Consider the following 15601-nt stretch of genomic DNA (forward strand, 5'->3'; position numbering starts at 1 on the left):
TGCAGTTTGGCAGTTCAAATCTCGCCAGGCTCAAATCTTCCACCCTTCCCACCGAGGTCAGTAAAATGAGGAGCCAGATTGTTGGGGGTAATATGCTGACTCTGTAAACTGCTGAGAGAGGGCTGTGAAGCACATATAAGTCTAAATGCTGTTGCTATTGTGCTTTACAACCACATCATTTTAACCACAGCACAATCAATTGCTTATTGCAACCCAAAGATGACCTGTAATGATACATAGTGGCTTCTGTTTCTTTAAAAAAGATTTTGATTTGGTTTTATCTATTCAATTTTTCCTCCTAAGGCAACTTTTCTCAATGTTGAACCACTTTTCAAAGAAGTGCAATTTAATAGTAGCTCACAGAATCACTTAGCAACATAAATTTTGGGCTCAATTGTGGTCGTAAGTTGAGGATTACCTATATAATTCTTGAGGGCAGTAATAGAGTTATATCACTGGATTAACATTTTTAAAAGGTTATTTTAAAAGATTATGTTTTGTGTAGCAAATATGCAACATATAAACATTAAAAACAGAAAGTCTAAAATTACATTAATATAAAAGTTCCATTCAAGTGGAAAAGTTAAAATATTAACATATTTATATATTAAAAGGTCTTGGAGAATAAAAATACTTTTGCTGTAGTGGAAAGAGAACAAAGTAGAGGCCAACTGTGCCTCACAGGAGTGGGCAATTACAGCTATTCCCTGCCTCCCTCAAGATAGGGGCATTAACCCACTTTTCAGCTGATGTTGTTTGTTTAAAATTAAATTATGTTTTTAAGAATCACCATTTTCCACTGCATTTCAGGCAGGTGGTTCCAGTATGGCATAACAATCATAAGGATCTCACCTCCTTGCATTCAAATACCCACTATCATTCATTTGGGGCTTGTATAAATAATTGTCCCTTTTAAATTAATGTTTTTGTTTAACATGTTTTATAGTGGAAACCTGTGAATAATTGAATAAATTATTTGTAATCATTCTCCAACTAGCTAATTTACAATCTTTTCTCTTCATAAACTTGTACCAAGAATTACTCGTATGGTTCTTATATATTTCAAGGGACATCTGCTGTCCTTTAACTTTTGAAAGTATCTTAATGCCAATCTGAGCATGGGATTGCTGAAAACTACAGCCAAAATGTTCAGCTGGAGATATTTTAGAGCAACAAATAATAATTAAAATGAAGATTTCCCATCCATAATCTGCCTTGGCTACTCTTTATCCCAGTTGATAATGTTAGGAATATAGAAAGCAATAAGTGTTTTATCACAAAGAAAAAAAAAAGGTTTGTTTTCTAGCATCAGGGCTGTTGCATTAAACTATGCACTCTCTCAAGTTATTGTGGTTATAGTTTTTGCTCCAAAAAGTTAGCCTACTCTCAGACTAACTATGTCTGCTCCCTGTTTGATATTCTGACTTAGAATATGAACTGATTTCAATGGGCAGAGATGGAATTAAATCTTGCAATTCAAAATGGGCACTCAGATTTATTTTATTTTGTATTCCTTTTGTGCTACTGCTGTTACTCAAAAGTGCTGCATTTTGTTTAACATTCAGAAGTTGGCAACTTCTTATCAGCTGCTGTAGCTTCAGAATCAAAGAAGAAATAAAAATACAGATAGTTCTGAACTCACGACCACAATTGAGCCTAAAATGTCTGTTGTTAAGTGAGACATTTGTTAAGTGAGTTTTGCCCACCCATTTTACGACCTCCTTTGCCACAGTTGTTAAGTGAATCACTGCGGTTGGTAAGTTAATAACCTGGTTGTTAACTGAATCTGCCTTCCCCATTGACCTTGGGACACAGCAACAGTCATAAGTATGAACCAGTTGCCAAACATCTGAATTTTGATCTCATGATCACAGGGATGCTTCAAAGGTCATAACTGTGAAAAATGGTCATGTCACTTTTTTCAGTGCTGTTGTAACTTTGAACGGTCACTAAATGAACTGTTGTAAGTTGAGGATTATCTATACATGGAAACAAGGCTGGCATTAAAGATTCCCTATAGTTTCTGTAGGAATGCTTGATTCCCTAAGGAATATATCAGGCATGAGAAACATAGTTGTATTCAAATAAATTGGTGGAGCTCTTTCTTGATGCATAATTTGCTGGAACCTGTGCATATTTTAGATATATATGCTTGTTTCATTTCTATTTCCAAATAAAAAGGATAGTTTTTCTAAGGATCCGCTTTCACTTGGATGTGATTGCAAGACAAGAAAAGTCACCAAGTGAGAGCAAAGGAATCCTAATGCTACCTCTGAAAGTTGTCTGAAGCTGAAAACAGAATATTTGTCAATGAAGAAACCTTGAATCTAGCATTTCCCAATCTTGTTTCCTCCACAGGTGCTCAGATTGCAGCTCCTAGTTCATGGTGATTACAGGAGAGTATGAATAGGATAGCCAACACACCTGGAAGTTATCAAGTTAAGAAGGCAGCTTTTGTTTTATTGTTACAGCTATTTAGGCTAGTCCAATGGAATTCATGGTGTTTTTTTTAAATTTGAACTTAATAGTCCAAAATCTCACTGATTGATTTGAAACTCCATTTATCATATTAACGTTCAACTGGGAAACAGGAAGGATGGCTGCTACTGAAAGAAAAGATGAAATATCTCTCTACTTTTTCAATCTCCTTTTAGGTTCATGAAAAAAGTTTTCAAGGGTCACTATCTTCAGGATTCCTTGTGAATCTGTGCTTTATTTATAGGATATTTTGTTTCTCTTACATCCAAGAGCAAATGCTTCATTGTTTATAGCAAAGGTGTCAAACTCGCAAAGTCCCAATATGTCATGTGATGGTGGCATCACATGACGTATCGGGACTTTCCCCCTTCACTAAACTGTGTGTGGGTGTGGCCAGTGCATGACGCATCCAGCCCACAGGCCGTGAATTTGGCAGCTGTGGTTGATAGGAACTAGAGAATGTTGCAACAGCAATACAAAGCACATGCAGTCCTCGATTTACAACCATTGGTTTAATGACCATTCAAAGTTACAATGGCACTAAAAGTTACTTATGACCGGTTTTCAAACTGTTGCAACATCCCCATGGTCACGTGGTTAAGAGTCAGACACTTGGCAACGGGCATGCAGTGTAACAAGGTCATGCAACCTTCGGACAAGTAAAGACAATGGGGAAACCGGATTCACTTAACAGCCTTTGATACTAACTTAACAACTGCAGTGATTCACTTAACAACTGTGGCAAAATGGGGCAAAACCCAGTTAACAACTGTTTTGCTTAGCAATGGAAATTTGGGGCTCAATTGTGGTTGTAAGTCGAGGACTACTTGTACAGCATTGTAAAATGTTAATGTGTGGAATATCAGATGGGTAGCTGATTTCTAAAATTTGTTACATGCGTGTATTACTGTTCAGAATGTGTGTGTGTGTAAATAAGTAAATCCAGCATAATATTATCTAATACTAGCACAAATGTTTTGCATTAGTGGCTTGTATTGCAATCCCCCCATAAAGTTAATAATTTACATTTACTCTGCTGGTTGTGATTTATTATGGCTTGTGACTACATTGACCTCTTTAGAAATTAAATATTAGGTGGATGACAGTTCTCGTTTAGTCCATGCTCAAATGCATTATACAATTAAGAAAACATTAGGAAACAGTTGAAAACTGAATGGGTACTAATGGAAAAGGGAGCTTCCTTATCATGTCCAACAATGGTTTACCAACCAATACTCCTCCATAAAATTCTATGCTGTTTATGTGGCCACCTACATAAGCTGTTTCCGTATGAATTAGATTTTTAAAGTAGTGAGTACCGGATGAGTTATTCCCTTATTTAATAGCAGTGCAGCAATCTCAGAAATTATGGGTGCCATGAATTAGGATTAATTACACCAACAGAAGGATGTAGTGATAACTTTCCTAGTTGTGTGCAGGTTAATTAAATCTAGTTTATGCACATTTAATAAAATATTTCACAAAATGAAAGCTTGCATTTTTGTATTTTAAAATAAATGGCTTCTTAAAGAATGATAGCTTTCACTTTATATAAGAATATTGTTGCTTGCCAATAATTTAAGCCTTTTTGAAAAACCCATCGTATTTTTTTTTTCAGAGGCATGACTTAAATAATAGGTTTTGTTAAAAACTCAAAACTTTCCATTGTTAATTCATCCTGAATCGAATAGCTTCTTCTTAAAGGGCTATGACTTTGCATGTTACAAAAGAATATCATTAATTGCTAACAATTCAGTCACATCCTGCAATTTAAAAATGACATTTGAAATTCTAGTTTCCAGGTGATACATAGTATGTATTATAGTTAAGATTATTTTTGTACCATGGTGGTCTTCCATACAGTTGAATTAAAAAACATAATTAGGATAGTTCTTAACCATTATTAGTAATTATTGCAGGATGAAAATGATTGAATTACAATGTATACATAACTTTCATTTTGAACACCTACTATTATGTTATATATTAGTATATATTGGTACACCTCTGTAGTCTGGATGGCAAACAGTTTTGATGAATACTTTCAGCAATTTTCCAGAGAAATAAATCGTCTTTGTCTCTTTAGTACCCATTGATTTTTCCTTCAAGGGTACATTAACAATGCTGATGGAAGCTATGCTGTGGCATCTACATTTGACAGGGAGAAAATGTTAAAATAAAAGTATCTATAATATTTAAACATTGTCGTACAACATAGCTATATTTGAATCCAAGAAAACCGAGGGAAGGACAAAATGCTGAAAAGAGGAGGGAGGGGGTAGAATCAGGAAAAGAACAAATGATGCAAAAAGAAAATGACACTGAGGTCTTGGTTTAATACATATGTATTCCAGGTTGATGGTTGATTTCATTAGCAAATCTCATTGTTATGCAATGTCTGTTCTTCTGCAGCAAAATGAATATTGCATTCTCTCAGGCTGTGTGTCTATTTTCTGTTGATGGATAAATGAAAGGATATATATTTACTGCTTTTCACAGACTTTCATGCATTTTAGAGGAAAAAAAACAAAAGCTTCTGATTCAGTTTATCCTCCCCTCCTCTCCTGTTCTTGTAAAGCTTTTAAGAGCTGCATATTAATGAATATTTTAATACACAGTACCCTGTACAAATTAACCGGCATTACAGTGGAGATAGTCAGGATGAATTTAGTTGCTTTCTTTCATGTTCTGCTGGAGAGGGGTTACGTTTAAGCAAGAAACCTCCTGAAAGCCGTTAGTCCAATTACGCAAAGCGTTATTACTCTATACAATAGCAACTACTCTGATACCATCTTTTTCCTATTATCCCGTTATAAAAGTGATACAGGAATTTCATTTCCTTATGGCTACTGTAATAACCATGTACATATTTTTATTTTATTTTATGTATTTTATATATTATATAGTGTCGTAATATAAAATATTTTAAATGTCCATGGTTATAAAAGATCACAAACCTACAAGCTTTGTTTGAATTGTTGTTATAGTGTAATCAATTAAAATATTGGAACAAATGTAGGAAATTATTACCCTATTTACCATGGCCCAATACGGTTATGGAAAATAGACAGAAATATAAGAACCAGAGTTGATTTGATTTGTTCTTGCTGTCTCTGAATTTCTTGTTAGATCCTCAGAGGACTAGTGATATGATTTGGAAGTTGTAATGAAAAGTTAGCAACTGGTGGCTAATAGATGTTTCCCAATAGTTGCTTTTTATTGTTCAGGTACAGATATTGTGCTTTGACATTAAAAGAACACTTTCTTCTTTAAAAGTCTCTAAAAGTTCCTCATTGTCTGTAATAGGAGTATGCAAACTTGATTGTGCTAAGGACTACATATGGCTTTGAATGGTATGATGTGTATGGGGTTGGGGAAAGGGCCTGTATGCTACAAAATGACCAGCAAATGAAATTCAATTTAAATGTAAGATAAAGTTGGATAATATGATAAAAGTTAATAAAGTTGATAAAGTTAAATGTGGATAATATAATAATTACTATATGTTCACTCAGTAATTTCTGTCTTTGATCACATAAAATATTGTGATTTTATTATAAGATTTGGAGGATCTTTGGGGTATACCCAAGTTTTGTGTTCTTGCCCTGCAATCAAACTCAAGAAGAAAGGGCACTTTTTGGAAGCCAAATTAACTTCCTGGGAAGCCTATCCCAGAGAAGGCATATAGTATATATGATTCACTGGAACCAAGTCAGTGTCTGGATGGAAGATTGATTGGCAATCTTCAATGACATGTTGTAAGTAGAAATGTTGTGAAAATGATACATGAAAATAATGTCATAACAATTACAGTGATTTACATTTTCTTCCACGTGGTGCCACTAATTTGAAAAGTTATGATTTTTAGGAATCCTTGTTGAAAAAAAAATCAAATCATTAACATTTTTCAGTCTTAAAACTGGTTTTTATATCTTTTGAATGATTGCTGCACAGTATATTTTTTAAACGGTAGATAATAATTTATGAAAATAAATCTTAGCTCAGAGTCATTAAGAGCCGGGTGGCATACAAGTTTAATAAATGATGATGATAAACATTATCATCTGTAGGAGGAAGTCACAGAGTCCATGGGATACTGATGGAGAAAGAGGTTGGCACTGGAGACCTTTTCTTTTGAAGATGGTCATCTCCAGTACTGATCCTCCATAGCTATGCTCCAACAATAAACATGGTGATTGGTAAAATTTGAGAGTATATGAAGGGAGTCTTTCAGATTGAAGAATCCAGAGCTCTCCCTTATGTACCTGGCATGCCAATATAGGAGGAGAAAAAAAAATGCCAACATGAGTGGAAGAATTGAGATGCAGCTAGAATTATTGCTGGAAGAGACCGAATAGTGTAAAGCACCATTAGTAAATTGGAATGTGGACTCTCTTTCCATAAGAAAATAAATGATCTTTGCAGAGGCTTCTGCATATTATAGAAACCTTTGACCGAGACTATTTGAAAAGAGTGGAACTTCTTCAAACTCCAAGAAAACTTAGAGAATAACTTCGTGGTGGCTGTTTTGTGCTATTTTTCTTACTGCTATAGCCAGCTTCTAAATCTTTCAAAAATAAAAAGTGCTTGAGGGATAACAGGGTTGACAAGAAAATGAGAATGGATAAGGGAGTGTAGTTAGTTCAGCAAACAGTCTCAGTTATTTAAATCAAAAAATAAACTTGGCTCATGCCAGAACCAATCTACTGTGAGCACTGTGTTGGCCTTGCCCATCACTAATAATCCTCTATGACACTTAATATAGATGTATCGTAATCTATCCAGACCTACCTTCCTCAGCTTTTGCACAAAAGCACCAAATGTCAATATAACTATCTTTTGTTGGGCTTGCAAGGACTTGATGGCATCTAATGCATATATGATTCATTATGTATACCTACTTAGTTTATGGAATGATCTCCTGAGTTAGTTGACATAGTTCAATTTTGTAGATTATTACCTCATGAGGTTGAATCAAAGTTAGAAGTTGTGACCTTGTTCCTAGCGAAATTATCTTCTGTACTACTACAGAATCTCCAGGGTTTATCCAGAATGTTTATGCATCCTGGATGATGTATAGTGGGTGGGGTGCAAATGTACATTCATGCTTTTCAATACAGACAGAGGACAACCTCAAAAAATAAACTTGTATTTCAAGTTATCTTAACTGAAAGTGAGTGAACCATTGTTTCACAGTTGTCCATTCCCTGCCCTTTAGGGAACACCTCCCTTCTGCCTCCCTCTGGCTCATCATTCCATTATTCCTTCAGTTCCTTTAGTTTTGCAAGCCACGTTTTCAAAAATTGGTTCAAAAGGATTGGTAAGGGTTTGCATTTTCTAAAAGTAACATGCATGTTTGTTTAAACTCAGACAAAATTTTCTAATAATGTCCCATTTTTTTCCTCCTAAACAATAACTTTGGTGTATGTTGGGTATATTACCTGTGATAATTCTAATTACAAGGAAAATCCACCCTTTGGACAATATTGAAATGTTTGAGAGAATATGCCTTGATCCTGTTCCCTTATAGAAAAGAGTCAAAAGCCAAATATTTTTATTCATGCAATACAATTCCTTGTCTGCTCATTTTCCTTGCAAAGAAATTTGGTCATCTAGTTAAAAGGCCCTTCAAATATCAGAATAATAATTATTTTTTTCACAAATGTTTATACTTTCCACTTATATAGAAATTATAATTATTTTCTATATATCCATTGCACTCTCTATTTTATTAAATATTCTGCACTCGGGATTATCCTGTTGGTATTTATGGGGGTATGTTTTATGGATCAGTTTTAATCCTGCCTATGTCGTCTTTTACATATAGCTCCTCTTTTGCCATTTCTGTACGTTTTTCTTACTATATGCATCATTGCAATGCAATCCCACTGAGGTGCAAAGATGAAATGTCTCCAGTTCCAGTATCTATGGGGACCCAAACCCACAGCCTCTCAGCCTTGGAAGGTTGAGCCGAAGCCTGTTTTTATTAATCCAGATTTCTACCCCCACCCCCCCATAGTTTAAGATTCTACCCCATAGAAAGTGGGGTAAAATCTTAACAATTCCATTTATATAGCCAGGGCAGAGACATATCATGCAGATGAATAACCTTCATCTTTATATATATTTTAAAAAGGAAAGGGGAGATATATATTAGCCCACAAACAGGAATCTTGGACTTTACTACCTAACTTGCTGAAATGTCTGCAACAGAGTAAATGAATTGTTGCTCTTTGTAGTGGATAATACTTGATGAAATTATTTGCAAAATTATTTTCTTACTCTAGGACAATTTCTTAATTCTCCCAGAATCTAGTTGATCTCTATCTTCTCTTTATCTAATAGATTTATTTTTGGTCAATTACTGAAGTTAAACTCCTTGTTAATAATTACATTTATTCCTGAAGCTCAGATTCAAGGTTAGAATGTTATGCTGGGTTCATATATGAAGCTAAACATTTTGGTTAATCAGAGGTTGTTGCACCACAAACAAAGGCTCAATGCTTAGCCAGTAGTGGTTTAATATGATGCTTGAATTTATCAATTATTCACCATTTTAATATATATGGCTGTTCTTTAATACAGTAGAATTAAGCACTCTTCCCAACTTTTACAAGACTTCCCTATGCGAAAAAGTAAGTCTAACCATCCCAGAAGCAATCCAGACAGAATTTTAGGACGTGTCCTGTTGGAACAAGTAGTTTTACCATAGAGAAAGTCTGGCAATTAGTGCTGATATATAGGTCATTTGTAACCCAGTGATCGAGATGGATGGATGGATGGATGGATGGATGGATGGATGGATGGATGGATGGATTGGATGGATGGATGGATGGATGGAATGGATGGATGATATGTTTCCACATCAGTGCTGACTGTTAGTGATAATAGAGATTCTATCCCAAACTTGGTCCATCAGGTGTACTCATCATCGATGTAACCGAGTCTGTCGATTTTGCTGGTAGTTGTTCGTTTCTCTTTCCCAGCATTAGAGCCTTCTGTTGAGAGCTAGATCATCATTATAATGTATCTGATGTAAGATTTGAGCTTGGTCATTTATGTCTGTAGTGAGCATGGTGGCTGGAGAATTTTTGAGAGTTGAAATACACATATCTTAAAATTGCTGAAGTTGAGAAATATGGCTCTTAAGTCATATTCTACTGTGCTGGTGTCTATATAGATTGACTTCCATTTTTCGAATCTTTAAGAATTTCCAGGCAGAGAATGGGATTTCTGCTTACTGTTACTTCTTTTGGACAAGAATATCCTCTGAAGTTGTGCAGATTTGTGCTACCATCTGTACAATATGTCACCATTAGCTAAGTTTGGATACTTATTTAGTCTTTGCTTTTTATAACACCATTTTTATTTTACTATGCATATTTTTAGAACTTACTATGCTCATGCTTTTCTGTGATGGATGGATGAGAGAGAGGAGGAGGGAGGGAGATACATTTCTACTGTTGAATATTCTTCCTGCTTGTATTGCATTTGGGTGAATTTTTCTGGAGAAAGGGAATGTATTGATCTCATGGGAAAGACTTTTTAAAATAATAATAATTAATAATAATAATAATAATAATAATAATAATAATAATAATAATAATAATAATAATTCACTGTTTTATTTTAATGGCTTTTAAAATTATCAGATAAATTGAAGGGGTACCGATAGAGGAGGATATTTGTAGCTTAGAGGTGAAATGAGGGGTCCCTGGTGCTCTCTGAGCTTGGTTGTTTTCTTGCAGACATTTCATTAACCGAACTGTAACATCATCAGTGCTAGCAAATTGAAGGGGGCTTGAGCACTTTCCTTACAAGAAAAAGACTAAAACAATTAAAAGACTTCATTTAAAATAAAGATGAAGGGGGAGGGAATGGGATCAAAGTGTATGAATGTTTGTAAGCCACCCAGAGTCACCTTTAGTCAAGCTGGGCAGCACATAAATCGAATGAATGAATGAATGAATGAATTTGGAGAAAGTCATCATGGAGGTTTCCTTCTCTTTCAAAATGCTAAGTCCAAGGAGTATGCCATGAAGCTGATTAGAAAATTTTGAAGAGGAAAAAGGAGCACTTGTTCACCCAGTGTATAATTCACCTGTCTGTGCAAGTCATTATTGCAATACATGATGGTGACTACTGACAGGAATGTCTTTAGAAGAGGATTGAATCAACTTATGGAGGATATGGATCTTGAGACTTCCAGGTTCAGGGTAATTTGCACCATCCTCTGCTTGTGAGCATCTCAAAAACCTTTGGATGGTCACTGAGAAACAGAAAGGCATTGTCCTGACTTGGCAGGGTTATTCTTAGGATTTTATATTAATTTTTATTCTTTGCCAGTTATATATTCATTGCTGGTGCTTTGGGAAGGGCAGATTTCTTTCTTTCTTTCTTTCTTTCTTTTTTTTTTTGCAGAAAAAGTTCAGGTGTATATTCTTCGACAGGGAATTATATCATGTTTCTTATTCATTCAAGTATATTTTCAAGAAAGTAGTATTGATTTGTATTATATTAGCTTAAGCCCAGTGCAGTTTCCTTGTTCTTTGAGAAGTTGGGCTGTTCTGTTTGTTTTTTTTTAATTGTAGATGCCAGTGAAATTTCAGCTTTTATTTGAAATCCAGGTAATCTTAGTTCCTTGTTAATAGCAAAGGGGATAACATAACACGGACTAAACCTTTCATCTGTTTCTCGGGGGATGGGAGGAATTGGCTTTTGCATGGAGAACGCTCCTTTTGTTAAAACTGCTTTAGATAGGGTGTTGTCACAGTTCAGTAAAACAATTCCTACCTTATATTTTGCAAGCCACATACCTTACCTGGGTTGGTTTTGGTCACATGAACATGGATGTTTACTGGTAATCTAAGTGCTCCAGCTGCCTTTCAGTTTGTTTACCAGGAAATCAAGATGTGTAAACTGCAGGAAGTACTATTTGACCCTCTCCGGCAGTATCTCATTACAATAATTGCTAATCTCTGAATAAGACAGCCATGTTTTGTGAGTAACATAGGGAGAGAGAGGTTGTATTAAGAGAGATTTTAGGTGTTTCCACAAATAGAGTGCTGTAAATGCTTGCTTTGGATTATGCTGCCTTGATAGCATTTGATAATAGAGATCTGCTGACCCAGAGGTCAGAAGAACTAGGATACAATAGTAGATGTTCTTTCATTCCTCTTAACTAAAAAAAAAGAAAATATCACGGCTTGTTTTGGAGTGCTGTCACTGTTCTGTATCGAGGGGGTAATGGCTACTTCCTGATTAAACCACTATTCACAGTAAGCTGTTCATATTACATCTCTATTTGCTTGAAATAGGAGACATGCTTAATGCTTTTTTCTTTTCAGAAGAAAAATAATTAAGGATTTTTCAGTTTAACATGTTGGGATACATGCTTGCTTTCATTTTTCTCTGTTTTGCTTTCTTCTGTCTTTTAAAGTAAGGAAATTGTTTAAGCTCTTGAGTATTAAAAGCTGTAAAATATTTTCTTACATGTATGCCTGACTTTACCTATGTGCTTTAATTTCCTATGTTTCAGAATTATACGACAGTGTTATATTGTGTGCATTAATGATATAAGTGTTTGAATTATTATATATTCTTGTGAAAAGGAACTGTAGCATGTCATTAAGCAAAGTGGATAGAAGGTATTTGCCACAGTATATGAGCTAAAAATCAAGAACTATTTAGGTATTTAGTTATATTGTCTGATTTATTTTTATATATCTAGTATAATTCTGATTGATTTTTTTTTTCTGGAAAAAATAATGATTTAGGAAGTGTGAGGAACAGAATATAGGCTTTATTTTTATCACCAGTTTGTCATGCAGTTTGTAGTGATTGGATCCATTATTTAAGTATTAACAGCTTCATATCGTACAAATAGTAATTTTGGGGAGTCTGAGAGTCTAATGCTAGGTATTTGAAGATCAAATATGAGTAAGTACAAACTTCAAAAGCCAAATGAAATTGACTACATGATATTGTATCTACTATTGATAGCACAATGTGCTCCCCAAATTAAAGCCAAGAGCTTTCTAAAAATTGCTTGATGAAGAATGCATTACTATGCATAGATTGATATTTAATAATAATTCCCTTTTGCACTCTGCAACAAACTTCTGAGTAAACATGAGGATTGGGTAGCAACTTCTTTTATATTGTCAAATATGCTGGTAAACCATTTTGAAAGTGAAGGTATCACAGTAAATCAATATTGCAAAGACTTACTTTAAATTTTGGATGACAACGATTGAAAGATTAACTTCAAAAATGTCAAGTTCATAATTATCTGGTCTATAACCAGATCAGAAGAATATGAGGTGAAATTCTGTGTGTATAAAATCAATACAAGTAGTCCTCATTTAGTGACCATGATGGCAACTAGCAACTCAAGCAAAGCAATCGCTACATGAAACCGCAGTCGCACTTATGATCTTACTTCAGTTGTCCTTTGCTTTATAGATCTACAAAGGTCAGAAATACAAGGACTAATTGTAAAGTTACTTATTCATCACCTGTTGTAATTGCAGTGATGAACAAGGCAGTTGCTAAACATGGACTACCTGTATTGGGTAACAAGGAGGGTTTGTAGATATGTCGGAAAAAAATGTTTTTACTATTGATGAAAATGTAATTGGTTACAGTAAATGAAATGACCAGACCCCACAACTTTTGAGAATGTCTCGTTGCCTAGTTTATGTCATTGTTTTATATGGTAGTTACCTATTAAAAATATATTGTTTTTGCCTTCCTAACCAGGTGCCCTGTACTTCAGATATGTTGAGCATGTTGAATATAAAATATTTATATTATGTTGAAATAAAAAAAATAGGATCCAAATAAATGGAAGGATGGATGAAAGTGGGAAAGTGGTTTTAGTTCCTCATAACCTTAAATAATACTGAATTTCTTACTCAGACAAACCCATTTTTGCATCATCTCTGCTTTAGGATCCATAGATCTAGGATCACAGCACAATATATTATCGCACATAACACTATAAACATGGAATGGAGTTTTGAAACATTTTTTTCCCCACACTTACTAAAACATAACTTTTAAGTATCAAGCTGAAAGTATGGAGAAATGGCCATCACTATTGGTAAATACAGGCATTCCTTTCCATTAATGGAAGTATTCCTTCAGTGATTATAAGAACCTTTGATCTAATAGAGACTCAGCAGAGAAGCAGGGAAGATAATTTAGTTGGCCCTCTCCTCCTCCTTATATTTTCCACATACTGTATTTCATTCTGTGTTTCATTCATCCATGAATGAATGGTTAATATTGCAGAAGTTTTAAGCTCCAGAAGTCAAAAACGTTATGAGTATCTCTTTTATTTTCAATCGGGAATTTTCCTGCTTGATAATTTTATATCTGCAACGAACATTACTATTAAACTAACTTCAGTATTTTCTTTCAACATTTTACAAGAATCTCTTATTAGTGATCCAAGACCAAAGATTATGCTCTTCTTATGGATATTTCAAATTATTAAATGCTGCAAACAACCATTTAGAGTGCAGTAAATGTCTCAAGCACAACAGTTTTTTTTCAGTAAGATCCTTCAGTGAAGTGGATGAATACTGTCTGTGTTTACTGGGTTATATTAAGAAATATTTAAAGTATGTAGTTCAGAACAGATATCTTCATGGAATGTGATGGACTTGCAGAAATGGCTAGAAGAGATGCTTGAGCAATTTTTTCATTTTGGTTCTGATGCTTTTTATTGGTTCAGAAACAATGGGAATTTTATAAAAGCAAGTTTTTAAACTAAGCAAAAAAGTTATTAGCTTGCAAAATATTTAGCTGTATACCTCCTATGTGCTCAAAAAGGGGTCAGAACAATGTATTCATCTGCTAGCTTACTTTTATTTGTACAATTTCTGTCTTTCTAAGGCTAGTATTTGAATGAAAGACTGATTTGTATCCTTTTCTCTTTGTCTTAATTTTAAAATTCCTGAATTTTCAGGTTATTTTATATTAAAACAGGAGATATGAATGTATAACGTTATCCACTCCTTGAAAATATCTGCATGAAAATTAGCTAGATTAAAAAGAAGAAGCAAAGTATACAATAAAATATATGTCAGAAAATAACTCAGTTTTTAAACAGCAATTTTTAAACCCTATCACACAGAACAATATTTGTCAGTCTTTCTAAAACAACAATAGCAAACCAATTTATAGTTGAAGAGCAAGCATGTATGTTCTTTTCAGGATTTTAAATATGGGGAGACAGATCATTTCCATCTAAACAAAACCATCTTTTGAGGTACATTCATGCATGAGAAATCCCGAATTCTTTATAAAGCAATACATTCCAAGGTTATTGTTTATAATTGAACATATTACATCTTTGTCATGCTAAAACTATATATGAAAAAATGGAATCTATAAGTATTAAGTTAAAACAAGACAACCAAATACAAACCCAGAACTCATGTATCAGTGTTTCTACTGCCATATTGCGCTTCTAACTTAGTAAAGTTAGTACAGTTGACAGCCAACTCTTGTCTCAGCACAATTCTTGTATTAAATTAATCACAAGATCATAATGTGTACATTAAGCCCATTTCAAGTCCATTAATTTGTTAAAGGCCTTTTAATGCTTTGTTTCATTTTTTTTTATTACCAGTGACTCTTTGAGTGATATTCTTCAGTGGTGTAAAAAAGAAATTGTCCATATAGAAGTATCTGAAACTATCTATTGACAATAAGTTCCTGAGCCTGTTAGTTGAATATATTACTGCTCAGCAATTTTAGATAACCCTTGCTGCAAGACAGTAGACGTTTATTTCAAAGTTTGATTAACAGTAGTAATACCTTTCTTGCCCTCAAACTGCAAAGGAAAGCTTCCTACATTTTTCAAACTAGGATTATCCCAAAATTCTCAGGGAAATTGGCATAAAATTTAAGTTTCCTTCCCAACTTCATGCAGAAATGTCTTGCAGCTTTTAATTCTGAAAAAAAAAATCTGACGAGTCAAATCTCTGCCCCTGCCAAGAAGTCAAAGGGGTCAAATAATCATTGTCTAGTTTTATTCACTGAAGTCTTTGATAAAAAATTCCAATTCTATATGAAGTAGAAATCAAAATATAAGCTGGTGATATATCTGAGA

At 34.2% G+C, this 15601-nt stretch overlaps 1 protein-coding gene across 36 annotated transcripts in view; it reads left to right on the forward strand.

The window, feature by feature from the left end:
- The window catches only part of BAZ2B (bromodomain adjacent to zinc finger domain 2B), a 233243-nt gene that overhangs the window by 83741 nt on the left and 133901 nt on the right, over positions 1 to 15601 (forward strand). For 13 of the 36 annotated variants that reach the window (XM_087949891.1, XM_087949903.1, XM_087949893.1 and 10 more), the window contains exon 1: positions 11495 to 11634. The exons of 16 other annotated variants lie outside the window; for them this stretch is intronic. In XM_087949891.1, coding sequence (XP_087806017.1) covers positions 11550 to 11634 — 85 coding nt within the window. In that variant the 5' untranslated portion in view covers positions 11495 to 11549. Of the gene's footprint in view, positions 1 to 11471; positions 11757 to 15601 lie in introns of those variants that run through there. 7 more of the 36 variants (XM_087949912.1, XM_087949924.1, XM_087949892.1 and 4 more) reach the window with 5 other exon arrangements.

The sequence above is a fragment of the Notechis scutatus genome, chromosome 1, assembly GCF_049901735.1.
Source record: "Notechis scutatus isolate UNSWTSFEM ecotype Mainland chromosome 1, rNotScu1.2, whole genome shotgun sequence".
In the NCBI taxonomy this organism is placed as follows: domain Eukaryota; kingdom Metazoa; phylum Chordata; class Lepidosauria; order Squamata; family Elapidae; genus Notechis; species Notechis scutatus.